This window comes from Mobula hypostoma, chromosome 7 (assembly GCF_963921235.1).
Source record: "Mobula hypostoma chromosome 7, sMobHyp1.1, whole genome shotgun sequence".
In the NCBI taxonomy this organism is placed as follows: domain Eukaryota; kingdom Metazoa; phylum Chordata; class Chondrichthyes; order Myliobatiformes; family Myliobatidae; genus Mobula; species Mobula hypostoma.
Genome location: NC_086103.1, coordinates 31,179,544 through 31,196,699, shown reverse-complemented (window position 1 = coordinate 31,196,699; position 17,156 = coordinate 31,179,544). Strand labels below are relative to the sequence as shown.

The 17,156-nt window shown below is 42.5% G+C and overlaps 1 protein-coding gene across 6 annotated transcripts in view; it reads right to left on the bottom strand.

Moving 5' to 3' along the window:
* The window catches only part of LOC134349210 (protein Shroom2-like), a 151,910-nt gene that overhangs the window by 14,852 nt on the left and 119,902 nt on the right, over nucleotides 1-17,156 (bottom strand). For 4 of the 6 annotated variants that reach the window (XM_063053201.1, XM_063053199.1, XM_063053200.1 and 1 more), the window contains exons 5-6: nucleotides 16,158-16,643; nucleotides 14,513-14,642 (exon numbers count right to left, since the gene is read on the bottom strand). In XM_063053201.1, coding sequence (XP_062909271.1) covers nucleotides 14,513-14,642; nucleotides 16,158-16,643 — 616 coding nt within the window. Of the gene's footprint in view, nucleotides 1-14,512; nucleotides 14,643-15,370; nucleotides 15,543-16,157; nucleotides 16,644-17,156 lie in introns of those variants that run through there. The other 2 variants (XR_010018612.1, XM_063053203.1) reach the window with 2 other exon arrangements.

Here is a 17,156-nt window from a genome sequence, read left to right as displayed (position 1 = left end):
CATACATCCAAGTGGCAAATTACTGCACAAAACTGGCTTGGTGGAGGAGGGGGCAGGGCTTTCGACCGATAAAGAGCAAGGCCTTTGCCATCGATTGCCAGTGACCAATTGTAACTGCTGGGAGACAGGGTGAAGATCGCTGAAGTCCAGTGTTGTAGTACATTTAAAATGACTGACGAGAACTCCTCAGGAACTCAGAAATTTAGTCTTTGTGTATGTTTGCACAAGTGCCTTGGAACTCCTCATGGTCATGTGGAGAATTGTCAGCTGTTAGACCACAAAACCATAAGATACAGGAGGAGACAACAGGAATTCTGCAGCTGCTGGAAATTCAAGCAACACACATCAAAGTTGCTGGTGAACGCAGCAGGCCAGGCAGCATCTCTAGGAAGAGGTACAGTCAACGTTTCAGGCCGAGACCTTTTGTCAGGACTAACTGAAGGAAGAGTTAGTAAGAGATACAGGAGGAGAATGAGGCCATTTGGACCTTTGAGTCTCCATTTGATCATGGTTAATCTATTTTCCCTCAACTCCATTCTCCTGACTTCTTCCTGGACCCTCTGATGACTCTACTAATCAATAACCTATCAACCTTTGTTTTAATACCCAGCGACTTGGCCATCCGTGGCAATGATTTCCAGAGACTCACCACCATCTGTCTGAAGAAATCCCTCCTAATCTTTGTTCTTGAGGGATGCCTTTCTACTCTGAGGCTCTGCCCTATGGTCCTAGACATCCCTACTCATGAAGACTTCTTTTTCACGTCCACTATCTAGGCCTTTCAATATTTGGTAGGTTTCAATAAGATTCCGACCCTCCCCCCATTCTTCCAAACTCCAGGGAGTACAGGCTCAGAATCATCTAATGCCCGTCATATATTAACCCTTTCATTCCAGGAATCATTCTCATAAATCTCCTCTGGACTCTCTCCAATGCCAGAGCACCCTTTCTCAGACAGATTTGGGGCCCAAAAGTACTCACAATACTCCAAATGTGGTCTGAACAATGCTGGAAAAAAAGACTTAGCATTATATCCTTGCTTTTATATTCTAGCCGTCTTGAAACGAAAGCTAACATTGTACTTGTATTCCTTGCCACTGATTCAAATAATCTGCAAGTTAATCTTTTGGGAATCCTGCACTTGAACTTACAAGTCTCTGTGCTTCTCTGATTTCTGAATTTTCTCCCCAATTAGAAAATAATCAACGCCTTTATTCCTTTTACCAAAGTGCATGACCATACACTTACCATACCTGTACAGCTTGAAATTCTAGCATTTCTTAGAAGAATACTGAACATTAATAATTTTATATCCCTCTGAGAGACGACAGATCTACTCAACTAGGGACATAAAGGTAACATATGGGAGCTCAGCTGACTTATTCATTTAGTAAAAGGTAGAAGATTTGAACTCCCAAGCATCATCTAAATAATAAAACTCTAAGCCCAACTTTGTCTTATAAGATAAAATGATGGAAACTGAGAGCACCTGAGAAGAACAGCAGGATATGCAGTACCACCAATCATTTTAACGATCCAACTACCTGATTCCTGCTGGTGGGCAGAAGTAAAACTGAGCTTCGTATTGTGGCTTAAAATATATCCCCAATGGAAGGGATAAGAATGGGCAAAGATACTTCAGTTACTTACGTCGTGAATTCCATTTCCATAGAACAGATTTATGACATTGTATGTCAAAATACATTTTCTCAACGCAACAGTTCAAGTGCGTATCATACTGCCTATATATCTGCATGGAAAAGCATGGCTAATCGAGCACTTTTGAACAAAAAAAAGACAAGTGTACCTTCTTCTAAACTGCTAATTACAAGATACAAAAAACCAATGGGGCTGTTATTGAATTATACTTATTAATTTGTATCAGTTGATCCCATGTGGCAGAAGAAAGACCTCAGGAGATTTCAGTTAAAGATGATGTTTTTTCCCCTCCCAGCTACATTATAATTAATACTGTTGATGTCCCAAGTTACCCTTAAACCTTAAAAGCAGAAATTATTTATACCCATCAGAGATTTAATTGTTATTTGATCTGGCCAGTACTAACAGCTTCCACCATCTGACGGGGAGTCTGTCTGTGCATTGATCTATTCATGCAAGTTGTAAAACAGGAACAGATTATTTTCCACAGCCAATCCACTTTGCCCCTTCTGTGTTCCCACATTCTTTCAAAACATCTTCCTCTTTTCATCGATACCTTCTGACTAGCTTCTGCCACACTCACCAACTCTCCACGTCATCTCCTGGATGTTGCCGCTGGCAGTCCAGGAGAAAGGTTCTTTGTGCAGTTAGGCTTCCTCCTGACACTCATCCCTGTAAGGGGAACAAGTGCTATAGCTGCCCCTACATTTCTTCCTTCACCACCTTTCAGGGCCTCAAGCAGGCAACACCTCACCTGGGAGTCTGTTAGCGTCATCTACTGTATCCGGTGTGATCTCCTCTACATTGATGAGGCCTGATGTAGATTGGGGTCTACTTCATTGAGCACCTTTGCTCCAAAAGGCAGAATTTCCTGGTGGCAACCTCCTTTAATTCCACTTCCCATTCCCATTCCAACATGTGGATCCATGGCCTCCTCTGCTGTCACAATAAGGCCATGCTCAGGTTGGAGGAGCATATTCCATCTGAGTAACCTCCAACCTGATGGGATGAACAATGAATTCTCTAACTTCTGGTAATTCCTCCCTACTTCTCTTTTTCTATTCTGGCTCCTCTCTTACCCTTTCGCTTCTCCTCATGTGCACATCGTCTCCCTTTGGTGCCCCTCCTTCTTCCCTTTCTCCCAAGGTCCACTCTTCTGTTCTTATCAGATTCCATCTTCTTCAGTCCTTTACCTTTTCCACCCATCACCTCCCAGCTTTTTACCTCAAACCTACCCACCTTCCTCCTCACCTGGTTTTACCTATCACTTGCATTTCGTGCTCTTTCCCCTCCCCCTACCTTCTTATTCTGGCTCTTTCCTCTTCCTTTCCAGTCTTGATGAAGGGTCTCAGCCGCTGATGGTTTATTTCCTTCAATAAATGCTGCCTGACTTGCTGAGTCTTACACCATTTTGCGTGTGTTGCTCTGGATTTCCAGCTTCTGCAGAACTTCTTGAGCTTGTGTATTGAGGTTGACTGTGTCCACGGCCTGTACTCTCAATTACATCCTCCATACCATCCTACGAACACAATATATTCCCTACACCTTCTGTACAGCTGGTGCTGACCAGAAACCGAAAATTCACTGGAAGTGCTGCTGACCTCCTGAAAATTTAGTACAAGTACAAAGCCTGCTTGGATATTTTTCTGACTGAGAGGTCTCATCTGTCTTGCAGGAATAAGTGGTGACTGGTAACCATGGAATCTGTGCAATCAGCATGAAGTATGTTTATTAGTACAATGTATTGCCTGGTGTGCGTGATTTTTTTTGAAAGAGGAAGTATTCATGTATTACTGTATGTCTCAATGCTCATTAATGTGCAAGAGCTGTTTTGTTGCTTTAATATTTTATGCAACTTTGAATTCCACTTAGCTGTGCCAACAAGATTAGAAACTCCAGTGCTCATTTTCTTAAGGTTTACTGTGATGTGTAGCTGGAGCATCAAGACAGTTGGTGGTCTGTGGGAAAACCAGGATTTAAAGAAACATAAACAGTCAGCCAAAGTAGATTAGCTCTCTGGAGATTTGACATCTGTTATGCAGTGAATGCTAAACGAGTTACTATTTCAGTATGATCTTAGCACTGATGAAAGCACAGTGATTGGAATCTCCAACCGTGATAGACATGCATGAGAAATTCTTAACATTTTGAGTTGGTGGCCAACAGTGAACTTTGTATGTGAATTTGCTAACTTTGCTCATTATACATACCTGCATTAGAGGCCTACAAAGAGTGCAATGAGGCAACTTTCTTAAACAGGAAAATAATCTCACTCTTTGTCTAAATTCAACCTTGTGATTTTGCCAAAAATGATCTTTTGTTACTGAAAATTCATTGGTCACTTAACTAAAACTAGAGCTATTGCCAAAGGTTTAGTAAACAAGACACAAAATTCTGGAAGATCCCAGCAGGTCAGGCTGCATCTGCAGAGAAGATTAAACAGTCAACAGTGAACACCCTTTATTGAGCATCTGCAGAATCTCTTATGTTTATAGTTCACAAGATGGTTGTCAGGATATTGGATTAAGAGGATGCAGTACCTAAGAAACTGGTGTTACCTAAAATGAACAGTACCTGTTCTTTTCTGGTGTTTTTAAGGAAATTATGGTGGAAAATATGTAGGTGCTAGCTATAATCTTCCAATCGTCTTTCAAGGAAAGGTGGTGCCAGGGAACTTGACGACTATAGCTGTTAGGCTCTTGATAAGAAAAGGAAATAGGCAAATCTAATAAAGGCAGGCGTGTCTGTTTAACACAGGCCGTCAAAGAATATTTAGAACCAAAAATCCAAGAGGAAATTATAAAGTACTTGAATGAGCCTGAGTAACTATGGAGTGAGCATGGTATTTAAAAACAAATCATGCGGTTGTTGAGTTTTTAGTTGAGGTAACAAAATGATGGTCAAAACGGAGTGCAGCAGATATTCCAAAAATAGGCTTTCAAATCTGGTTAACAAAGGAGCTGTATTAGCATGGACACAAAGTTAGAAAATAGCTGCAAAGCAGAGCTGTGAAGGACTCAGTTTTCAGACAGAAGGTAGGTTTGCAGTGAATTTCCTTAATTTTCAGCACTAGGACCAGTGCTGCTTTGAATATACTTTTATGAATTGGACTTGTGAGATCTAGGCAATTTCTAAACCATCTGATAAGATGAAATTGAAAGTGTAGAATAGATTTCAAGAGGATAGAGAAAGGTTGGTGGAATGGAAGATTTGGAAAATGGAATTCAACATGGTGTGCAAGGAGGATGAAGGGAATGTGTTAAATGATGTCATTTTAAAGGGACACACACAAAAAATGCTGGTGAACGCAGCAGGCCAGGCAGCATCTATAGGAAGAGGTACAGTCGACATTTCGGGCTGAGACCCTTCGTCAGGACTCGGCCCGAAACGTCGACTGTACCTCTTCCTATAGATGCTGCTTGGCCTGCTGCGTTCAACAGCATTTTTGTGTGTGTGTTGCTTGAATTTCCAGCAGCTGCAGATTTCCTCATATTTGTGTCATTTTAAAGGGAGTTCACGTAGTGGTCAGGTGTTTCAAAACTGCCTAAAAGAGGAGGTACATGATTTTGAAGATCCACATTAAACAATTCAGGAACAGCTTCTTCCCTCTGTCATCAGATTTCTGATGGTCCACGAACCTTTGATCTCTACCTTGTTATTCACTTTATCTCACACTATTAATTTTGTAATTTATTGTAATTTTATATCTTTGCACTGTATTGTTGCTCCACCACAGCAAATTCGATGACAAGTAAGATAGAGGTAATAAACCTGATTCAGATTTGTGACACTGACAAGATGCATTGGATGCATTTGAACATCTTACAATGAAATGCCGGCCACATTACCTGCTCAGGGAGTTTACTGTTGTGTTCATCACTGCTATCGACATCCCCCCAGTGCGAATGCCAAGGACACACTGGAAAAGCTTTATAGTATCATTAGCTCTCTATAAAACAAGCATCCAGGCCGTCTCTTCACAAATGCAGGAGACTTCAATCATATTAACCTGCAGGACATTTTACCCAAACTCCAGTAAAACTTGACTATGAGTAAATTGGCTCAACCACATATACACAAACAAATGCAGTACTTACAAAGTCATCCCACACCCTCATCTTGGCCGCACTGACCACATCTCAATAATGTTAACCCCAGCATACTGACAGCTGCTGAAAATGGAGAAACCAGTCAAGAGGACCATCACTATGTGAACTAATGAGGCAAATTCTGTAGTTCTGGACTGGTTTGAACAGAGAAACTGGCAGCTGTTCAAGAGGACACAGACCTCAAGGATTATGCCTCATCTGTCACTGGCTATATCTGTCAGTGTGTAGAAGATGTTGGAATCTCAGGAACGGTCATCACATGGCCCAACCAGGAGCCCTGGGTCAATGCAGAGGAGCGCTCCCTACTAAAAGCCCAGGACACTGCCTTCAAGTCTGGTGACAGAACAGCCAAGAGAAGCCTCATCTTAGGCATCACAAGGGCTAAGACCACCTACACTCAAAAATATTCAGGAACACCTGTCCAATAACAATCTCTGATGTGTGTGGCTGGGCATCTAGTGCATTACTGACCATGCAAGGAAAATCAGCATCAACTGTACCAGTGATGCCTCCTTCCCCGACACTTTATACAACCTCTATGCACACTTCAAGGCACACAGCACAACGCCAGCCACCAAAGCCACTGCTCTCCTGGTGAGCAACCTCCGTCTGTGACAGTATCAGATGTGGGAAGGACTCCACAGAGAGTCAACACCCTGTAAGGCAGCTGGGCCTGACAGCATCCCAGGCTGGGGAGTCAGGGAGTGTGCTCACCTGTCTACTGACCGTCTTCACGGACATCTTCAACACATCACTCACTCAGGCTGCTGTCCCCGCGTGCTTCAAATCAGCCACCATTATCCCTGTACAAAATAACTTTACAGCTCCAGAACTAAATGACTACCGCCCAGTGGCACTGATACCAGTCGTCATGATATGCCTCGAATGGCTGGTGGTGGAACATATCAAAAACTCCATTCCTGCCATGCTGGACACTCACTAATATGCTTACTGGCAAACTGCTCTACGACAGATGCACCTGGCCCAAAGGCGGGGAACATCGACTCAGACCATGAGAGGCCTGCGTTGGGCATTTTCATGCCTTACAAGGCGCAGATTGGAAGTCTGTGTGGGGCGCCACTCCTCGTACAGACACTAGAGCAATATGTGATTGTGTCCTAGAGCAATTATGTGCTCAAGGACACAAACACGCTGCCACAGCTGAGGCTCGAACTAGCGACCTTGAGATCACTAGACGAACGCCTTAACCACTTGGCCACGTGCCCACACTGACACACCTCAAAAGTAGTGAGACATCTGTCAGAATGTTTCTGGATTTCAGTTCAGCATTCAACACTATTGTCCCACAGACCTTGATGAAAAAAATTCCTATTCCCTGCTCTAAATACACCACTGTGCAACTGGGTGTTGGACTTCATAACCAACAGACCTCAGATAGTCCGGGTGCACAACCATTTCTCCCTCCCCATCATCCTTACCACAGGTGCCCCCAGGGCTGTGCATGGAGCCCATTGCTATACACTCCGCTCACACATAACTGCACTGCCACACTCCCAAATAACCACATTGTCAAGTTTGCCAATGGCAGGACAGTGGTGGGGCTCATCACCGACAACGATGAGGTGGCCTATAGAGAAGAGGTGGAAGAGCACAGGGGCCTGGTGCAAGGCAAATAACCTCTTTCTCAATGTTGAAAAGCTAAAGGAGATGATTATCGTCTTTAGAGGAACTCACACCACTCACACCCCTCTTTACATCAGCAGCACAGCAGTGGAAACTGCGAGCAGTTTCAGACACGTGGGAGTGCACGTCTCGCACAACCTCTCATGGTCCTAGAACATGTTCAACATCAACAGGAACGCTCAGCAATGCCTCTTGTTTCTGAGGAGGTTGAAGAGAGCTGGACTAGGTGCATCTATACTCATGTCACTCTACAGGTGCACAGTAGAGAGCATCCAACCAAGCTGCATCACTGTATGGTACAGAAACTGCAATGTAGTGGATGGGAGGGTTCTATAACGGGGTCAAAGCTACCCAACGCATCACTGGCACCAGCCTTCCTGCCAAAGGACATAGATACAGAAAGGCACTGGAAAAGGGCCAGTATCATTATGAAGGATTCCACCCACCCTGCTCATGGACTGTTGTCCCACTCCCATTGGGGTGAAGGCTATGCAGCATCCACGCCAGGACCACCAGACTCAAAAACTTCCCCCAAGCAGTAAGGCTGATCAATACCTTCACCCACTAACCCACCACTCCACACCACCAACACCACTACGTTCCCATTTCCTGTCAGTCTCCTTATGTACAGACACTCCCGTGCCTAGTGTCACTTTCTGGACATACAGTTAATGTACAGTATGTATCTAAGCTAGCTTATGTATTTATATTTATTGTGTTTGTCTTTGTGCTACATTGGATCCAATCCAGAGTAGCATTTTCTTTTATTCTCCTTAACACTTGTGCACTGGAAATGACATTAAACCGTCTTAAATTTGGCCATCTTGGCAGAGAATGAAATCTGATTGGAAAGATTTAAGGATCTAGAGCAGGGGGTCCCAACCTGGAGTCCACAGATCCCTTGGTTACTGGTAGGGATTCATGGCATAATAATAGTTGGAAGCCCCTGATCTAGTGTGAGATAATATGACAAACAATTTTGGGAGAAAATAGAAATTGGTGATCTGGCAACTGTGCAATGATAGATTTTTTTTTAAATGGAGGTGGGTGATGGATTAAGATTTGAAAAAGTAAGATAGCAACAAGGGCTATTAGCCATGAATATTATCAGATCATTGGGGAGCCAAGAAGTAAATTTGGGAGATCACCAGTATTATGGGAGATCAAGAAACTGAGGGTGTCATGAACAAGATGAGCAGAGAGGACAAGTGGTGAGCTGGAAGAAAAGCTACAGAAAGATGTATGTTCTCAGATTGAGAGGAGAGTAGCAGAGGCCATTCATCTTATTCTGTTAGAGAATTACATGCCCCTAGCATATATTGGAGGTGAATGCAGAGAAGTTGCAACAGAGGGATTTAACAAGAGAGCTTACAGCTGAGAATAGAAGCTTGCATATCAGCTTTACTGTTGTTAGAGCCACAACTTCCAAACTCTTGTTTCAGTTCTAGTACTTTCTGTAACCTATACAAGTAATGTATAAGGGGTGGCCTGAGCCTAGTGGTCACCATAACACTATTACAACGATCCGGTTTCAATTCCACCACTGTTAGTAAAGAGTTTGTATGTTCTCCCTGCGACTGCATGGGTTTCCTCTGGGTACTCTGTTTTCTTTCCCGTTCCAAAGACATACAGGTTAGTAGGTTAATTGGTCACATGGGTGTAATTGGGTGGCATAGATTTGCTAGGCTGCACGGTCTGTCACCGTACTGTATCTCTAAATAATAAAAATAATGATTCTACAAGGAAATGAGCAACCAGAATAAGGAAGGATTGTGGGTAAAACCCCATGTGATTAAATGTCAAATGATTTAGCCCCCAGGAATATGTCCAAGAGTGCCGGGAATTTTTCCTGATAGTAATATCCATGGTATCCCTTGGAATTACACTTGGTTATTTTGCCCTCTTGGATACTTTATTAATTATTTGAAGGTAGTTTGATGAATGTTTGGTGAGAAAAGGCAGGTATTATTAAGCTATTTCATTTCATAGACGCTAATAATATTCCTTTAAAATAAAAAGGAAAATTCTGCTTTATTCAATCTCACACTCTGAATTATGTAACAAGTTTCCTTTGCAAAGCATATTCATATATCTGTGTAAGCAGCAACTACAGAAGTTGACTTCCTGAATTGTTGGCCTCATGACTTGGGTTTAAGGATACATCTGACACTCCTGGGTTCAAAACTCAATTGTTTGCAAGTGTGGAGTTCCTATTGGTTTTTTGCCAGTGCAGACCACAAGAAGCAGACATTTGATGACTCTGATGTTTGCTTGTGTGTCGATCTCAACCTGCCACCTTGAACGAACCATCTGCCCACTCCGAGCAGCTTATTCTGCACAGTCACCCGAAACTGTGGACACAATAGCAAAGGAGCACATCAAGCCAGTGGAGCAAAATAACCAATCGAAGATATTGGCAAGAGACAACAAGTCTTTTTCTGGAGCAGTTTGAAATGAGCTGAAAATAGTACATACCACAATTTGGTTTGCATGGTTTTAATGAATGTCAGTGTCAAAAGCCTGCTGCATTTCTTTATAAATCTGCAAGTTGCACTCAGTGGCCACTTTATTAGGTACCTCCAATACCTAATAGTGTGGGCTCTGAGTGTTTATTCATGGTCTTCTGCTACTGAAGCCATGTTCTTCCAAAGTTTGACGTGTTGTGCATAAAGGCACGCTCTTTTCCACACCACTGCTGTAATGCGGGTTATTTGAGTTACTGTTGCCATCCAGTCGGCTTGAACCAGTCTGACCATTCTCCTCTGAACTCTCTCATTAACAAAGCATTTTCACCCACAGAACTGCGGCTCACTGGATTTTTTAAATGTTTTTTAGCACCATTGCCTGTAAACCCTGGACACTTTTGTGTGTGAAAATCTCAGGAAATCAGCAGTTTCTGAGATATTCAAACCACCTCGTCTGGCAAGTATTAAAGTGGCCACTGTGTGTAGATTTCTTTTAAAAACAACACTAAATCATCCCAATTTTTGTTGCATGCAAAAATAAATCAGAACATTCCCTCAAGGATGGTAGCAATGTGACGGCGCCCCCTCTGTGCAACACAATCATAAATTCATAAATAAAGAATACAGTTGTGATTTTGGTGCACCGGAGAAATTCTGTCACATAAGCTTATTGCTGCAAATGGCTGCAGTGCTTCGAAAAGTGCTGTGACGCTATGCGCATTAGATTGCAATGGAGTTTCCATGACTAGTTTCCCTCACTCAGTACCCAAGGCAGTGCTGCAGATGGCCATCTCCCAGTCCGTAAGCTGGCACCGGGAAGCTCGGTCTTACGTGTAGCTCTGGTCTGTACATGCTCTGTAATGTCACTAGAGAGTGGTAACTAAGGTGCCAAAAAAAGGGAAAGGAAAAATAGATTCTCACTGATTCTCCATTCGCCTTTGGACCACCAGGCTAAAAGCAAAACATACATCAGGCTGTTGTTCATCAATTACAACTCGGTGTTCAGCATCATCACCCCACGGTATTAATTAATAAGCTTCAAAACTTGGGCTTCTGTACCTCCCTCTACAAATAGATCCTTGACTTCCTTCTTGGGAGACGACAGTCAGTGTGGATTGGTGATAACATCTCCTCATCACTACAATCAGCACAGGTGAACCTCAAGGATGCGTAATTGGCCCACAGTTCTACTCTCTCTTCACTCATTACTGTGTGACCAAGCACAGCTCAAATCCCATCTATAAATTCACCAGTGACCCAAGTGTTACATAGAAAATAGAAGCATAGAAAATAGGTGCAGGAGTAGGCCATTCGGCCCTTCGAGCCTGCACCACCATTCAGTATGATCATGGCTGATCATCCAACTCAGAACCCTGTACCAGCCTTCCCTCCATACCCCCTGATCCCTTTAGCCACAAGGGCCATATCTAACTCCCTCTTAAACATAGCCAATGAACTGGCCTCAACTGTTTCCTGTGGCAGAGAATTCCACAGATTCATCACTCTCTGTGTGAAGAAGTTTTTCCTCATCTTGGTCCTAAAAGGCTTCCCCTTTATCCTCAAACTGTGACCCCTCGTTCTGGACTTCCCCAACATCAGGAACAATCTTCCTGCATCTAGCCTGTCCAATCCCTTTAGAATTTTATACATTTTAATAAGATACACCCTCAGTCTTCTAAATTCCAATGAGTATAAGCCTAGTCGATCCAGTCTTTCGTCATATCCAAGTCCTGCCATCCCAGGAATCAATCTGGTGAACCTTCTTTGTACTCCCTCTATGGCAAAGATGTCTTTCCTCAGATTAGGGGACCAAAACTGCACACAATACTCCAGGTGTGGTCTCACCAAGGCCTTGTACAACTGCAGTAGTACCTCCCTGCTCCTGTACTCGAATCCTCTCGCTATAAATGCCAGCATACCATTCGCCTTTTTCACCGCCTGCTGTACCTGCATGCCCACTTTCAATGACTGGTGTACAATGCCACCCAGGTCTCGTTGCACCTCCACATTAAATTGCATCTGCCATGAGTTTGCCCACTCACCCAACATATCCAAGTTGTTGGTGAAATCTCAAATGTCAACAAAGGAGATGTACAGGAAGGAGATGAATCAGCTGTCCGAGTGGTGTCGCAACAGAACCCTCAGATGCAATGTCAGCAAGACCAAACAATTAGTTGTGGACTTCAGGAAGGGGAAGTTGGGAGAACACTCACCAATCCTCATTAAGTGGTCAGTGGTGGAATGGGTGAGCAGCTTCAAGTTCTGGGTGAACAATAGGGTTGCCAACTTTCTCACTCCCAAATAAGGGACAAAAGTAGCAGTCAAATATGGGACACTTGTGTTTATCTTGAGAAAGACCAGCATGACCATGAAGCCAGGCGTGGGCACCTGTGTGCGAAAGCGTGATGTGCGCATATGTGTACGTGCTGATTTTTTTTCTGCAAATCGCTTTTGGTTTAATCTTCCTGATTTTGTTAAGTGAAACTACACTGTACATACATTACTTCTACTTTATATAGGCTGTGTGTTTATCATTTCATTCCTGCTTTTACTGTATGTTAGTGTTATTTTAGGTTTTATGTGTTATTTGGTATGATTTGGTAGGTTATTTTTTGGGTCTGGGAACGCTCAAAAATTTTTTCCATATAAATTAATGGTAATTGCTTCTGCGCTTTACGCCATTTCCGCTTACGAACAGTTTCATAGGAACGCTCTACACTAGCAGGGGAAATATGGGACAGGGCAGTCCTGTGTGGGACAGACCAATTTAGCCCAATATACGGGATGTCCCGGCAAATACGGGACAGTTGGCAACCCTAATCAACAATATCTCAGAGGATCTACCCTGGGTCCAACACATTGATAGAATAGTAAAGGCCGCACGCCAGCAGTCTTCTTTATTATTGCATCAATGTATTGGGCCCAGGGTAATCTACTTAAATTGAAGTTTGAGGAGATTTGGTATGCAGATTTCTACAGATGTACGCTGGAGAACATTCTGATGGGTTGCATCATTGCCTGGTATGGAGTCTCAAATGTGAAGGATTGAAAGGAGCTGTCGAGGTTTGTACATTCAGCCAACTCTATCACAGGCACAATCTTCCCACCACTGAGAACATCTTCATGGCCGTGCCTCAAGAAATTGGCATCCATCATTTAGGACATTAACATCTGGGATGTGCCCTCTTCGTATTACCACCATCAGAGAGGAAGTACAGGACCATGAAGACCCACACTCCTTGCTTTAGGAACAGCTTTTTCCCCTCTGCCATCAGATTTCTGAATGGTCCAAAAACCCATGAACACTGCCCCACCTTTCCTCTTTTGCAGCATTTACTTTCTATAAATTGTAAAAATAATTTTCATGTCTTGCCCTGTAATGCTGTCACAAAACAACAAATTTCATCACAGCGATTTAAAAAAATGATTTTTATTCTGTAGTAGAATATTTCACATCCTTTGATATCCAAAATCCTCCGCAGCAAATTAAATATATTAAAGTGTTATGACTGTTGGAATATAGAAACATAACAGGCAACTTGCACTTGACAAGCTTCTAGAAAAAAACATTGTAATAAATACAGGATAATCTTCTTTAAGAGGAATTATTGTTGGCCATGACATTGGCCTGAACTTCCCCTATTCTTTTATGTCCACATTAGAGAGGAAACAAGGTCTTGGCTTAACATCTCATCTGAAAAGCAGTTTGGAGTCATATAGTCATACAGCTTGGAAATGGGCCTTTTGGCCCAACTTGTTCATGCCACACTGTTGCTCAGCAAGCTAGTCCCATCTGTCTGTGTTTGCCCCATAGCCATCTAAACCTCTCCTGCCATGTACTTACCTAGACCGCTTTTAAATGCCGCTAATGTCCCTGCCTCAACTACTATTTCTGGAAGCTTCTTCCAGATACGCATCATCCTTTGCATGAAAAAGCTGCTCCTGGCGTCTCTTTTAAATCCCTCATTTCTCATGTAAAAGTTATGCTCTCTTGTTTTTAGCACCTCTTTCCTGGGGGAAAAAAAAGGACCATGCGCTTTCACCCCACCTAGGCCCCTCATGATTTTATATACCTCTAGCAGGTCACCCTTCCATCTCTTACATTCCAGGCAGTAAAATCCTTGTAGCTCTGGCCCCCAAGTCCAGGCAACATCTTGGTAAATCTTTTCTGTATCTATCAATTTTAGTAACATTTTTCCTATAACCTGCCAACCCAAACTGTACACAATATTCCAAGTATGGCCTCACTAATGTCCTGTATCTCTGGTACATTGTCTGTTCATCACTCGTTACTGGATTATCAGCCTACATACATCTTTTGTACTTACAGTAACTCTCTGTTCTGAGGAGTTAAACTTAGAGCCTACCAACTCAGAGTTAGTAGCACTACCAACAATTTAAATGACTGAATGCACTGTGGAAAATGGGTCAGTAATTCATGTGGGATCCCAGTGTTGTCAATCGGCTACCTCTGATGAAGGATCAATTGAACTAAAAAGTTAACTGTTTCTCTTCCTAGAAGCTGTCTAACCTCCTGATTGTTTCCAGCATTTTCTGTTATATCTGATGCACAGTATTTTGCCTTTAACTTGCTTCCAGAGCACTCTTCAAAGAAAATTGTTTGGCACAACTCACCTTTTTTTCTGTGATATCACTCGGACAGTCCCCTCCTTTGTTGACATCTTGCCTCAGATTAGTTTTGACTGGCACCTTAGGCTGAGCGGCCAATTCTGGCAAGGCTGGGAATTGAATATCTTGCTTTTCTCTAATGGGGAAACAGGAGAGAGAGTATGTTCCCAGCATTGCACAATTTTACATCAACAGCACACAACAGATTGGCCTACAGCCCACCTATTTCCATCAATCTATTCTTGTAGGCCAAGTTCCACTTACGTAATGGAGGGTGCACTATGATCTATTGAAGTGCAGGAGAAAGAAAGGATGAGAGGAATGTGCTGATTGACATTGATGGAGGGTGGGAGGAGCTGCTCTGCTGATTATACAAACACAATTTATTAGGTTACCTTGCAAATGAGTTCCTTCTTTCCCACATTTTAAAGATGAAAGTTAGGATTGATTACAATTGTCACTCATCTGCTGCTTTGACATAATACGGTTTAACAACTCACATAAGGCCTTCTGTCACGCAAGTGTTTTTTTCAGTCTGGTTTCTGAATCTGAAGATTTCTGAGAATTTTGGACACAAGTGATCCCACTGTTCTCTCTAAAAATATAAATCTATTGGCTGTGGCCTGGACATCAACAAGAGCCGGGATTTATTTATACATCATCTTCAGTGTGACAACAGGCCTCAAAATTCTGGAATGTCAGCACTGAATCACTGTTTTACCTGTTAGTATTATTGTGTTATTATTTTATATGCTGTATGTGGTAATGTATTGTGTTTTTTGTGGCTTGGTCCCCGAGGAATGTTGTTTCATTTAGCTGTATACACGTGTACGGTTAAATGAATGTGAACTTGAACTTGCATACCACATCACTGAGCTGATCTGTCATTACACAATATTAACTGCCAACTTCTTGGCTTGATTGGTAGAGGATTCAAAATACGGCACGCAGCGAAGCCCAGCTGTTAATATTGATCAAATATTTTGCTGTTGCGACTCCTGACTGAGCTGCTTGCTCTCTTTATGAGATCCCAAGCCTGGGAAAGAAAATTGAATCCATAGTGTAAGAATCATCAAGTTTCTTAGAGGCAGAAAGATGGATCCTTCTGGGGGAAACAGTTAGGGCATGTTGCTACATGTTCTTTATCTGACCCAAGAATGTTTCTGATAACAACTGATTCTAGATAACAAAAAAAGCTGAGCTCCCTAACTTTGATAGTGAACTACTCAGGAAAGTACTACACTACAGCAAAACAGAAACTCCTAATAGAAAGTTCTCTCATGTTGACTTTATATCCATTTGGCCAAGTGTGACTTTCAAACTTTTGAGAAGAAGAGATTTGATAGCCTCTTCTTTCTACCTGCCACTCCTACCATCCAGTATCAGAGAACTGTGTTGTAACAGCAAATTTTATGAATTTATAGTTTTGCCTTATTCTCTTTGGTCCAAATGTACAGATCAATGCGACTGGTGGGTCTGAAAGCTTTCCTTCAAGTACAGTCCTGGTCTGTTCCATTCATTCTGCCCGCTCTTAACTGCAGACCATCCAGAATGCTGTTACCCGCGTCACAACTCATTCATCCATCACCCTCGTGCCTCTGCAGCACCTGCAAACACCCCTGCAAAGACTTTGTGTGCTCAGTCTACTCACTTTAATTTAACATTTGTCCCTGGTGCCTGGTTATATAGTCGCTCGCTCCTCTGACAAGCCTCGAGCACCAATGTATCAGTCTGAAACAACACCTCCACAAGGTCCATTATGGTTTTCGTGGTGGGGTTGGGATCCAGGATATCTGCTAGTGACTGATCTTCATCGATAACTTCCTTAATCAGTTTCTGCATTCTTAGCTCATCAGGGGACTTTGTCTTCATTCTCGGTGGAACAGCGGTGTTTGTCTGATTTGCCGAAAGTTGCTCAGATGTTTTCTTTCCATTACTCTGATGGACCTCAGCCTTGGTGTTCTCAGCTTTGACCTCAACATCTGCCACAGGGGCTGGCAAGGGCAGCCCGACACTGCTCTCTGAACAGAGAGATAAAGAAACCACGTCCGCTATCCTATCCTTTCCGTGATGTTCTACTTCATTTTCTATGGGATTCTTCTGAACACATTTTATTGTTTTGAGTGAATTCTTTCCACTGAAAAATAAAAAAAGATAAAGATAAAGATAAAGATAAGTCTTTTAACTTATTAAAAGATAAGTTAGTTTGGGAAAGAGTATCAGATGAGAAAAGGAGGATGGACTTCGAGATTATTTAGTATCACTTCCAGTACACAAGTGTAAAGAAGAGTGTAACAATTGCTACTCCAGATAAAATAAAACAATAAGATAAAGAACTCAATAATAAAAAACACAATGAATACAAATACATAAGATAGTTTATATACACAGATTGATTATGTGTCCATAAAGTGATGCTAGGCACAGGAGTGTCTGTATAAAAGACCATGAGACCATAAGATACAGGAGTAGATTTCAGCTATTTGGCCTATCAAGTCTTCTCTGCCATTTCATCATAACTGATTCATTTTCCCTCTCAGCCCCAATCTCCTGCCTTCATCCCATATCTCTTCATGCCCCAGCCAATCAAGATTCTTTCAAACTCTGCCTTAAATACACATAAAGACTCAACCTCCATAGCTGCCTGTGG